The sequence below is a fragment of the Aphelocoma coerulescens genome, chromosome 2 (assembly GCF_041296385.1).
Source record: "Aphelocoma coerulescens isolate FSJ_1873_10779 chromosome 2, UR_Acoe_1.0, whole genome shotgun sequence".
Lineage (NCBI taxonomy): Eukaryota > Metazoa > Chordata > Aves > Passeriformes > Corvidae > Aphelocoma > Aphelocoma coerulescens.
The window spans coordinates 130,297,327-130,309,733 of NC_091015.1; the positions used below are offsets into that span (position 1 = coordinate 130,297,327).

At 41.4% G+C, this 12,407-nt stretch overlaps 1 protein-coding gene across 2 annotated transcripts in view; it reads left to right on the forward strand.

Annotated features, from left to right (window-relative positions):
* The window catches only part of RAB2A (RAB2A, member RAS oncogene family), a 43,802-nt gene that overhangs the window by 472 nt on the left and 30,923 nt on the right, over positions 1-12,407 (forward strand). For both annotated transcript variants that reach the window (XM_069004811.1, XM_069004810.1), the window contains exon 2: positions 11,923-11,994. In XM_069004811.1, coding sequence (XP_068860912.1) covers positions 11,923-11,994 — 72 coding nt within the window. The remainder of the gene's footprint in view (positions 1-11,922; positions 11,995-12,407) is intronic.

Genomic DNA, 12,407 nt, shown 5'->3' on the forward strand with positions numbered 1-12,407 from the left:
CGCCTCTGCGCCGGGCCCCGCCCGCGGCCTCGGCCTTGTCTCCCGGCGGCCTTGGGCCCCTGGCAGCCGCCTCCGGGCCTGGCTGATGGGTCGCGGGGCAGCTCGGGCTGTGTCACGGCCCTGGCTGCGGCGGCCGAGCGGGGCAGCGGGGAGGGACACGGCGCTGTCACAGCGAAACTTACACCTGTATGTAGTGCCTGTGGTTTGCAGTCCCCCGGCAGCGAGGCCACACTCCAACCCGCAGTTTTTTGATGAGTTTCTGCCTCACTGCTGTGAGCTACCTTCAGCTCACACTGCAAGGATGCTCTTCCAGCCTCGGCTGGAGCTGCTGTAGCAAACTGTGTGAAGACATGCTGTAAAAGGAAAATTAAGAGCCCTGGCTCTTCCAGTCTAATTTAAAGGGACCTCTTTTTTTATGTGTCTATATACACACACCCCACTGCTTTTCCAGACGTTTCTTGTCAATTTTTAAAAACATATTGAATCATAGAATGTCAAGGGGCTGGACTGGGTCTTAAAGATTTGGTGACAATGCTGCCTGCTATGAGCAGAGACATCTCCCACTAGACCACATTGCTCAAGGCCCCATCCAACCTAACCTTGAACGTTTCTTAAAAATTTGCTCCATTCTGTTTGTAACTGGCTGCTATGTGACAAATAATAATGCTTACACATGCTGCTGGCATAGCCATATGTTGATAGGAATTGCTGCTTGAAGCCCCTTTGCCAATATAGTTTGTGCTTCCTCGGTCTGGTGTGGATGGGAGTAGCATACTTTGATCAAACTGTTGTCAGGACAGGGTAGCTAACTTAGATAACTATTGTACCTGTGTATTGTGCATTTTCCTTGTTGTTTTCCTCATACCTGTCTAAATGCCTTCTTTAATAAGTTTGATGACACACCTGTCATTTTCTATGCTATTCTGAGGGTACCTTTGTAATAGTACTTCATACCTATGAGCCAAATTATCTGTTGGGAGTATAATTATACATTACAGTTGCATTACACATGAGATTATTAAATACACTGGATGAAACTACTATGTGACTTTTATCTGCTTTTTAAGCATACATTTAAACTCTGAAAGCTTTTTTAGGCTACTGCAGTAGCAGGTGTAGTACCAGTGAATCTTTAGAAATAGATCACAGCTATCACCATGTTGGAACATTAGGCTGTAGAGGATAACTGAAAATTCTGATTTTTGTTGAGTATTTACTTGAGTGACAGTTCATTGAGCCAGAGGACAGGAGATTACTTGTGCAAATTCAGGAGGAGTAAGAAGAGGTTTCTCAGCCCAGGGTGATGCACAATGGTAGTACACAGTTCAGAATGACAGTGCGTCAGAACAGGTGGCTAATTCTGGTGCATCTCTAAAAACTGTAGTCATTAAAGTGGTAGAGACAGCAGCTTACTGTTGCTTTTGTACATTGATTGTATACTGATTAAATTTTTACAAAGAAATATCCTCAGTGTAATGATCTGTGCTGCACTCTTGCATTTGAGTTGCTTGAAATGTGGAATACAGAATGGATGTGTGTCACTTCTGAAGTTGTCGCAGCTGCTTAAGAGCCAAATATTGGAAGAGAAAGAGAGAGGAAACACAGAGAGGAAAACAGCTCACAAATTTGCTGTTGGTTATTTGGTTAGGTTTTTTTTTTAATTCCTTTGGCCTGTATTCTTGAGTTGCTACAGGAAGCTAGTTAAAACTCCTGCAATGATCATTCTTGAAGTGAACTGAATATGTCAGTAGTGGTAAGTTGGTTTTGCTTTTATTTAGCTCTCCTGTGAGCCTTTTAAGTATTCTACTAGAGCTAGTACTGAAGAGCCAATTTATGTTGTGCACAGTTGTTGCCAAAATGATGGTGGTAGTCTAAGTATTACTGCTCTTCCTCAGGTGTAGGCAACTGGACTCAAAGTTCTGATGATGGAAATTAAGAGTGGATGGTGACTGTCCTCTTCAGTTCCTGTGGTGGTTTTGCACAGCATTCCAGCCAGTGGAGATATGCCATTGGCCTCGCAGACCATGTAGATTTCATAGCGATCAAGAAATTTGTTTCTGGTATTTGATTTAGAGTCTTTGGAAATGGCTCAGCTGCCTGGTGACTCAGCAATTAGTTGTAAACAAGCTGTAGGAGAAAAGTAAGAGACTCAGCTGAGGACAGATGTTAACATTTAGCTCTCCTTTCACTCAGTTAAAAAACAAAACAGGTTGTGTGATCCGTAAGCAAACCAACGAAAACCCCCTGCAGTTATACAAGACACCTGCATGTGTCTTCTCTGAATTCTGATTCCACATGCTTTCATCCGCTTAAACATAGGAATTCAGGATTATCTCAGTCTCTTAAAATGACAGCCACAGAAACTGACTGTGCAAGATGGCCTTGTGCTCAACAGTTGTTGTCCCTTTTCGTTCCCTGTTTTGTTGGTCATTGGCATTGACTGACTTTTTTCTTTCTGGTACTTCAGGCATGGTAGCTTTATGAACATGGAATTGCTTCTAATCTGGTTGTTAACTGTATTTTTAAATATATAAAAATGGTTTTCTGATAATTGGAACTGGTTTAGGATCTAGTTAGTTTTCTGTTATGGGAGAGACCTGAAATGGCATGGCAGTATTTCAGGTACTCAGACAACATTGCCATAAATCTGTGTGGTTTTTACGTTGTAGCAGTGGGACAGTAACTGTGGAATTTAAGAGAAAAATACAATTATTATGGAATAGTGATTACTGTGAGAGTTTACCAGGAAAAATCCTTTGATCTGGATATTTCCAAAGCATTGTAGGAGTCTGCAAATGCATTTAGAAGCATGTGTGGTGCATGCTGCCTAGGGCTATACCTCTGAGATCTTTACCTTTATGGTTGATGGTGTCTTTAATTTTGGTTGCTAGTAGGAGTTGATGTATCCATCTCATCCACTCTTCCCTATACCTCTGCCTTTGGCACTTGAAGTTGAGATGGACTTTGGTCTGAGCTAGGATGAATACTCTTGATGTATGAGAATTGCCTGTTTCTGTAGTTGGTGACTGAAAGTCTGTCATTTTTTCCCTTTAGCTCTTTTTCTGTATGATGGTAAAATCTTTACTTAAATGTTTGTTACCAGCAATGTACTATGTGGGAATAAACTGGGAGTGATACAAGAGTTCTGTGAAGATGAGAGCTGGAATTTTTTTTTTTCAGAATTATGTGTTAACCAGAATTTTTTTATATTAGAGTATGTTTTCTGGAATCCACCAGAGAATGCTCCTGAACTTAAGGATACCTCAAGTGACAGTTTTGCAATGGTCAGATTTCTTGCCACCAACATAATTTGTCAGTTGTAGCCTATCTAAATGTCTTTTTAGAATAGGTGTTGCTGCATTTTCCATGAGCAGGTCCACCTGCTTTTCTTGAATGTGTTACTTCAGCAACCCTCTGAGCTTTTTGCATAATGGACTTTCACTTGCCTTTCAATTTCAGCAGATAGTTGCTGCTCCTAGACCAAGAGCATCTCAAAGTTTTTCTTATTAGGAGGTGATGATGAAAGAAAATATAATTGCTTGGTGATCTAATTCTCCTCAGTCTCTAGAGTAAAGTAAGGTGTCTAGTCAACCATTTCACTTATCTAAGAGACTCTCAGATGTTGAAATTAAGTAATTGAATTTATTTTTTAGTCTTTGTGAAATATTTCTAGTGTCTTTGCACTTTGCTCTGGAACAAAAGCTGTTATTAGCTAGTAATGTGTATGGCCAGAGCCTTTTGCCTTATTTTCTCTAAGTATGTAATAGTACTTCTTGGCTAAACTGGTTGTCATCCTTCCAGAGCTGGTGTTAATACCCTGTGATAGCTTGAGAACTTGTTTGTGCTGAAAACCAGATTACTGGTCTGTACTACATATATCTTGCTTTGAGACCCTTTCAATGATGGTTTAATCTCAAAAGAGCAGATACTAGGTGTTGTATAAGAACATCCTCTTAGCATCTTAGAACTTGTTAACTAGAATTAGCAAACTGTAAGTATATGTCCATACAAGTGGTTTCATGAGACTGCTAGTGTGCACTCTTGTACTAACAGTTTGCTTAAAAGAAACCCCAAACACCTTGCCACTCAAAAAAAATCCAACCCAACCCTACCCCCAATTTCATCTAAAACCATGTTATGAATGTCTGGTAGTTTCTAAGTTGTTTGTGACCATGCAGAACATGAAGAAGTTCTTCTATAGACTTAAATGTAGCTTAATTTTATTTGGAAATAATTTTTACTTATTTTTTAAACCTGCTGTTAGCAATGAGTAGTACCATACAAACTGAAATATGGTAAAGCTGAACAGCTCCTTAAACTTTGTAGGCCTGTGCTGTTATGTAGAAAGGAAAAATTTACGTCATTGGATTCAAATATACTGTTGAAAATGTTTGTGTTGAAGCTGAATCAGCTTTAAAAGAGCCATTTTTGTTATTTTTCCCAAAATTACGTAGGCATCATAAAGGATTTTGGAGGTTGTTTTTCTTCTGTTCTTGTCCATGCTTACATATGTATGTGAATTCCCTTTGCTCTGTATGTGATGTTTGGAATTTTTTAGTTTGTCCTTCCTATAAATTTAAATAAAGCTTTCCCATTTGATGGTAGAGATTTGACTAAGATGTAACTGGCTGAGAAGAGGTTAAGAAAAATCTTTGCTTTAGGTTAATGTCTTGTTATGCCTAGGCCTGTGGAAGGTAATACTGGACTTTCCAGAGTTGCATAAAGCTGCTGTGGTTAGAAAGGGAGGAGAGAGGGAATGAACTGCAGCCTGTGATCAGAAAAGGGCTTATGAAACATCTGGAAGCTCTGCAGACTACTGGAACGATCTAAAAGTACCTCATAAACCAGGTTAGGAGTATACATCTTGTGACATTTTTAATGTGTAATTTCCTGGTTTAAATCAAAGTTAGTTTTAAAATCTGTTCTTATATGTATCATCTAGATAATAATCTATTTTTGTATGTATTATACATAGATATAACAATCATATATACAATCTATATTATTGAGACTTGCCCACTATTTGAAACTGTGTTACCCTATCTTTAAGATTTATTTTTGTTTGTTTTTCCAAAGGTAGGTAAGAAAGCAAGAAGCTTGTTTCAGCTCAGTTGGTATGGTGGCACTGGTTTCATGGACATCCAAGCTGACATAGTTGGTTACATGTGAAAGGAGGAGTTCTTGCTCCCCTTACTTTGTGGTGACTTTGACAGTTTGCCATGATCTGAATCCACCCACTAATGCAGTAGAAAAATACCTTCTTTTTAGGTTAACTTTTTACTTAGTGGCTGAATCAGGTGATTTGTCCTTCTGGCTGTGCTTTCTGCAGTCTGGATTACTTGCGAGGAAGGAAACTGGATCTAGGAAGATTAGTGAGAGAAGGACATCAAAGGAAATAGGTCTTCGTCTCTGTGTGTGGTGGACTGATTGATCACCAGCAACAAGAAAAAAAGTTCTGTGAGGCTGTTGAACTAATCCAGGGTTTATCTGCTGCCAAAATGAGTAGACCTGGTTACCACTTCTTGTCTCAACTATGATCTCTGCTGCTTCTTAGCACTTGTGTGATCCTTCAGAGAGCCAGCTCAGCTCACAAAGATGATTTGAAAAACAGAACTAAACAAATAGTAGGTATGCTCAAAAGAGTGCAAGAGCCCTTTTGGGTAAGGAGGTGGAACTGTGTGGGATGGAGTGAATCTACTCGTCAGAGATAGCAGGCAGACTAACGTAAGAGGTTTTTCTTTTGCATTCAGTTTTCATACCACAGTTGGGAGGACTACTACTGCAGGTCTTTTCCTCTGTCACCTTTCTTGGGTGGTGCTTAGGTGAGCAAGTAAGGAAATTCTTAACCTTCCTCTACCCTCTTTTTAGACCCGTTTCTAGTTTTAAACCAGATAAACTTTTCAAAGAAAACATCAGTGGAAGGAACACTGATGGGTTTTGTCTAGAAGTAAGAAAAGCCTGGAAGTTTTCCTCGTGTTCAGTAGTGCGCACTTGACTTTGCAGCCAGTAACTGAAGTTTCCTTGCCCTATTCACGTGGAGTCAGGAAGAGGAGATGGAAGCAAGTCGGTTCTGTTAGACAAAGACTGGCTCAGCTGTATCATCACCAGCTGATTCCAGAGCTGCTTTTTCTTTTTTAAGTGCCACAAGTGCAGCCTGTTACTGAAAAGAATAACCCTTCCCTTTCCTACATCTTTTGTAGCCCTAGTCTCATGCATGTACAGGTGTTTGGATGAGTGTAGTACTGTGCTAGATCCATTTTTTGGTGTAGCTCATTGCATATGAGAAGGGAGATGGTAGCTTTACTGCTGAGTCCTGAAATGAACACAAGTATACAAGGAAGGGCAGTGTTGAAGCTGGGCTAAAGTGGACAGTAGCAAAGGTATGGCAGTGCCTTGTCTAAGGAAACTGACTGCAGAGTTACACCCAGATACAGAGGAAGTTGTTATGGGAGGCAGAGGAATTTGGAAAATAACTCAGTCTGCTGGTTTGGAATTTAGAGCTGGAGAGTAAAGTTACTGTAGCACAAGTTCTACTTCCCGTCATGGTTTGAGTACTAAGAAGCGATGAAGGTATTCTAAAACAGGCATTTGCAAGGAAGCAAGCTGCCTTCCCTCTGAGCACATAATCCATTGTTTTCGTTTGTTCCTAAGCAAGAGCTTTTGTTTACTGTGGTTGTTGAAGTGTATCCAAGCTCTCTCATATTAAAATACTAGATTTTTTTTTTTTCCTCTGGGGTGGTTTATCTGAGCTATATTAAAATAATTGTGGCACTAAAATGAAGAGTGAGTTAATAACTGAATCTATCCCTTTTGCATTCTGCAACTGACTATCATCAAGACATGCTCAGCTACTTTTTGGTGTGTCTGCCTCATTTGAGGTGTAAGATTTACAGTGTTAAGTGAACGAGTTACCTGGTAAGCAACCGTTCTGTTCTTAGAGTTAACCAGTGTAGTTACTTTAAACCACCTGAATGCCCTAGAATTAGCTGCCTTCAACTGTTAACTGATCTTTGCAGCATCTGTTATGTCACAAGGTAGTAAACTACTCAGATGTTCATATACAGCTCCTGTTTCTGATACCTGTTCCTCTCTATGATGGGGGAGTTTGCCCAAGCTCTGGAAGTGAGTTGGGCTACAAACTATTTTCATAAGAACTTTTGCGATACAAACGTGTAATATCTTAAAACCATAAAATTAAAATGAAACCTCTCTTTCAGTCAAAGCAGTACAAAATTTAGCAACTTTCAGATGGGGTTTTTTTGTTGGGAGGTTCTGAAATAGCACAAACGGGGTTAAAGAGAAACTAGTTATTTCTTCTGTTTCTCTGTGTGAACCCATCAGTCTGCTCCTAAAAGGCCTGCTATGGGGGAGTAACTAGAGGTGCTGTCATCTTGTGCCAGTCTGAGACAGGGCTTGCATCAAAGGGGTTGTGCTTGTCTGTCATCTTTGCTCTGCTGATGGTGGTGTTTGTATGCTTATTTCAACCAACTTGGTCACCAACCTTACAAGAAGAAGAAATATCAGATTACCACTTGAGAAACTAGTGCTGCAATACCTAATAAAAATCACTTTGTTGATTAGATTTTGAAATACTGTTACAAGATTTGTAAGATTTGTGCAGGAATATTGGGTTGGTTTAAGGTTTTGGTTTATCCACTGATACTGAAATCACTTTGCAAGGTTAATGGCAAAAACTATTTCTGGTGTGACTTACAGGTTTTTTGTGAGGTGGGGTTGATGTTCTCTGATGGGGCAGTTTTATTTCATTGGTGATATAGAAGTTATTTGTATATAAACACTGTTCACAGAATTAACTAGGTTGGAAAAGATCTTAGAGATCATCAAGTCCAACCTATGACCTAACCTAACACCTCCTCATCAACTAAACCATGGCACTAAGTGCCACATCCAGTCTTTTTTAAACATGTCCAGGGATGGTGACTCCGCCACCTCCCTTGGCAGACAATTCCAGTGCCCAGTCACTCTTTCAGTGAAGAATATTTTTCAGACATCTAGTCTCAACTTCCTGTGGTGCAGTGTAAGACTATGTCCTCTTGTTCTGTCAGTGGTTGCCTGGGAGAAGAGACCGACCACCACCTGACTACAGCCACCTTTCAGGTAGTTGTAGAGAGTGATAAGGTCACCCCTGAGTCTCCTTTTTTCCAGGCTAAACAACCCCAGCTCCCTCAGCCGTTCTCTACAGGGCTTGTGTTCCAAGCCCTTCACCAGCCTCCTCTGGATGTCTCAGTGTCCTTCCTAAATTGTGGGGCCCAGAACTGGGCACAGTACTCAAGGTGTGGCCTTACCAGTGCCAAGTACAGGGGAAGAATGACTTCCCTGGTCCTGCTGGCCACACTATTCCTGATACAGGCCAGGATGCCATTGGCCACATGGGCACACTGCTGGCTCATGTTCAGTCGGCTGTTGACCAGAACCCCCAGGACCCTTTCTGCCTGGCCACTGTCCAGCTACTCTGTCCCTAGCCTGTAGCGCTGCAGAGTGTTGTAGCCAAAGGGCAGGACTTGGCACTTGGACTTAACTTCATGTTGTTGGACTCAGCCCATCTATCCAGCCTGTCCAGGTCCCTTTGCAGAGACTTCCTACCCTCCAGCAGGTTGACACATGCTCCCAGCTTGGTGTCATGTACAGATTTACTGATGGTGGACTCAATCCCCTCATCCAGACCATCAGTGAAGATACTAAACAGGACTGGCCCCAGCACTGATCCCTGGGGGACACCACCAGTGACTGGCTGCCAACTGGATGCAGCACTGCTCACCACCACTCTCTGGGCCTGGCCATCCAGCCAGTTCTTAACCCAGCAAAGGGTGTACTTGTCCACGATGTGGGCTGCCAGCTTTTCCAGGAGTATGCTGTAGGAGACAGTGTCAAAGGCCTTGCTGAAGTCCAGGTAGGCAACATCCACAGCCTTCCCTGCATCCACCAGGCAGGTCACCTCATCATAAAAGGAGATCAGGTTGGTCAAGCATGACCTGCCCCTCCTAAACCCCATGGTGGCTGGGTCTGATCCCCTGGCTGTCCTGTGGGTGCTGTGTGATGATACTCAGGATGATCTGTCCCATAATCTTGCTGGGCACTGAGTTCAGGCTGACAGGCCTGTAGATGCTGGGATCTTCCTTCCAGCCCTTCTTGTAGACAGGTGTCACATTGGCCAGCTTCCAGTCATCTGGGACCTTGCTTGTGAGCCAGGACTGACAGTAAATGATGGAGAGTGGCTTCGCAAGCTCATCTGCCAGCTTCCTCATCACCCTAGGATGAATCCTGTCTGGTTCCATAGATTTGTGAGCATCTAAGTGGCTCAGCAGGTCTCTGACTGCTTCCCCCCAGACAACAGGGGGTTATGCTGCTCCCTGACAGCATCTACCAGCCCAGGAGGTCAGTTGTCCTGAGGACAACCTGTCTTTATGTTGAAAACTGAGGCAAAGAAGGTGTTAAGTACCTCTGCCTTTTCCTCATCTTTACTTACTAAATTCGCTCCCACATCTAATAGAGAATGGAGGTTGTCCTGGCCCTTCCTTTTTGCCATTAATGTATTTATAATTTTTTTTTCTTCATTTACAGAAGTGGCCAGATTGAGTTCTATCTGGGCTTTTGCCTCTCTAATTTTTTTCCTGTGTGACCTAGCAATTCCCATAAGCATTTCCTGAGATATCTGACCCTCCTTCCAAAGGTGATACAACCTCTTTTTTTTCCTTAGTTCCTTCAAAAGCTCCTTGCCTGTCCAGGCTGGTCATTTTCCTCATCCGCTCATCTTTTGGCACACAGGGGCAATCTGTTCCTCTGCCTTCAAGTTTTCTGTTTTGGAGCATGCCCATCCTTCCTGGACTCCTTTGTTTTTAAGGGCCGTGTCCCACTTCTTCTCCAAATAAGTCTCTTGAATAAGCCCAAGTCTGCCCCCTGGAAGTCCAGTGTGGAAATTTTACTGATGCCCTTCCTTGTTTCACCAAATATTGAAAATTCTATAATTTCATGATCACTGTGCCCCAGACAGCCTCCAACCACCACATCTCCCACCAGCCCATCTCTGTTTCCAAACAGCAGGTCTGGCATAGTCCCTGCCCTGGAAAGTTTGCTCACCAGCTCTGATGAGCTGTTCTCTGGGTAGAATTATTATTTTCAAATTCCATACAGTTTTGTGTTCTGTCCCTACAGCTCCCATAGTCTGTGTTTCTCTGTTTCTTTCTTACCTGCAGTGCTTTCCCACACTCATCTTCCACTTCTTTTATGTTTAATAATTTTTTAGGGACAGAATCTATATCTGCTTCAAAGCTGCTTGTGTTCTGACAGCTTGCCGTTATAAGCCAGAAAGCTAAAGCAAAAACATTGTAGTAAGGCAGGTGCTGCAAATTTTGCCTTGGACTACAGTTCCACACCACTCTACATTATTGATCTGCTGGCTGCTGCATTTCTTTTCCCTTATTTGAACTAGCTCTTATGCATGTCTGACCCTGCATGAAGCCATTTCTGTTTGCTTTGTCACTCTTCTTGTCAGATTAGCATGCTACCCCAGTGGACAACTGAAATTGCTTCAGAACTCATCTGAGCTGTGTGGAAAAATGGACAGGAGTGTACTGTAGGGAGTAGAGACAGCAGCACTAGCAACTGGCTTAGGCTGTTGGAATTGCTGCATTGTTTGGGATATCAATCTGCTTGTCATCAGTTGGCCACAACTCATTTTGTGGCAAAACTAAATGCAGGTTTCCTATTTCTGTTAGATTTGGTTGAAACTGGCTACTGGTCTTAGAATTTTAAGTCCAAAATAAGATGGGTGGTGATTATCTTTCTGTAGGCTTTGTTTCCTCATTTAAACCATACTAAAAAACTTGGCTGAATTTAGTACTAGAAGACCGGTGTCACTATATGCAGGCTGCCCTCTGGTATGCATACAGTGTGTCGGCAGTGTGGCTCTTTCTTATTTCTTTGTTTACTGTCTTTTATTACTAGATATGTCTCTTATGATGAGCTGTTGCTGACCTGTACAGCAGGAACTTGAATGCTACAGTATAGTATGTTATGTGATAATAGCTCAGAGTTTAAACCAAATATATTAATGTCAAATTTTAAAAGGCTGAAAATACAAAGCTTGACTGAGCAGAACAGGAAGAATAACCCCTCCAAGTAAAAGAAGGAAAAATTAATTGTAGAAAATATTATGTTTACAAACCTAGGTAGTTTGGGTAGACCTGCTGACTCCATTAACTTCTACTTTTCTGTGCTTTCACATACAGACAAAATTGCCCATTTTCTGAGTAGTGTCCATGTAATCTGAAGTAGTTAAACTGATTTCTGACATGAGTTGGTTATCTGAGGGGGACAGTGTTTGTGTTACCTGTCTGACTGTAATAGAAACTCAGCTGCTGCCAGTTCTTCTTAGACTGCTTCTTGGCCTGTGGGGGACCAGTGGGCAGGAGCATATAGTTGTAAGCAGCCACAGACCTGCTGTGGTTACCTCAGGTGATAAATAAGGAGATAGATGGGAGCCTGATGCTATTGAGGATCTAGTTAGCTTGGAAGAAAGCTGAAAGTACTGAAGGAGAAGCAGAAAAAGGGTTGTGAAGTGTATCAAGCCCTGTAGTTACTGTGGAGAGAGGATGTAAAGTGGTACTTTAAAGGTCTGTTAGAAAACTTGTTTTCCACTTAGTTTTAAAGGCAGAACTACTTTTTCAAAAGAATAATTCATTTTTGTCCCATTTTTGAAAATAACTGCTTTGACTGTAATGTTTCTAGAACTTTAAAAGCTGTAATTAAAAAGTTTAATACACTTCAAAGTATGAGATCTAATACCTTCAGTTCTAATAATTAATTTTAAGCAATATGTAACATTTCCTTAAATTATTTTCTATTGGTTCTTTACAGGCTTTTCTTAAAATTTGCTTAACACATTTATTTTCTTTCTTTTAGGTGTTGGGAAATCATGTTTATTGTTACAGTTCACAGACAAGCGGTTTCAACCAGTCCACGATCTCACTATTGGTAGGTCTTTTTTGTGCTGCCCACTGTTAGTAGTTAAGTGGTTGGGGTACCTCAGCATGCATTTATGAGTTTGTTGTGCTGCAGAAATGCAGGATTTGTGCTGTGTTAAGGTAGCAGTGAATCTCTAGATAATGAATATTTGTTTTCTAGTAAAGTCAAGTGGGGGTCTTCTATTGGGAGGGTACAGTCTGAAATAATTTAAAAAGTTCATAGCTGTGGTATCTAAACTGTTTCTTCAGAAAAGCTTAAAACTGGGCACAGAAGAATTGTCGAAGCTTGAAATGTGCTGATGGTGATGCAAGTGGCATTTTTTCACTAGGGAACATATTACCCTAGTCACAAAACCTTGAAGACAAGTTACAGATAAACTAAAGCAAAGTTAACCTTAAAGATGAATAAACAAATTTATTTGG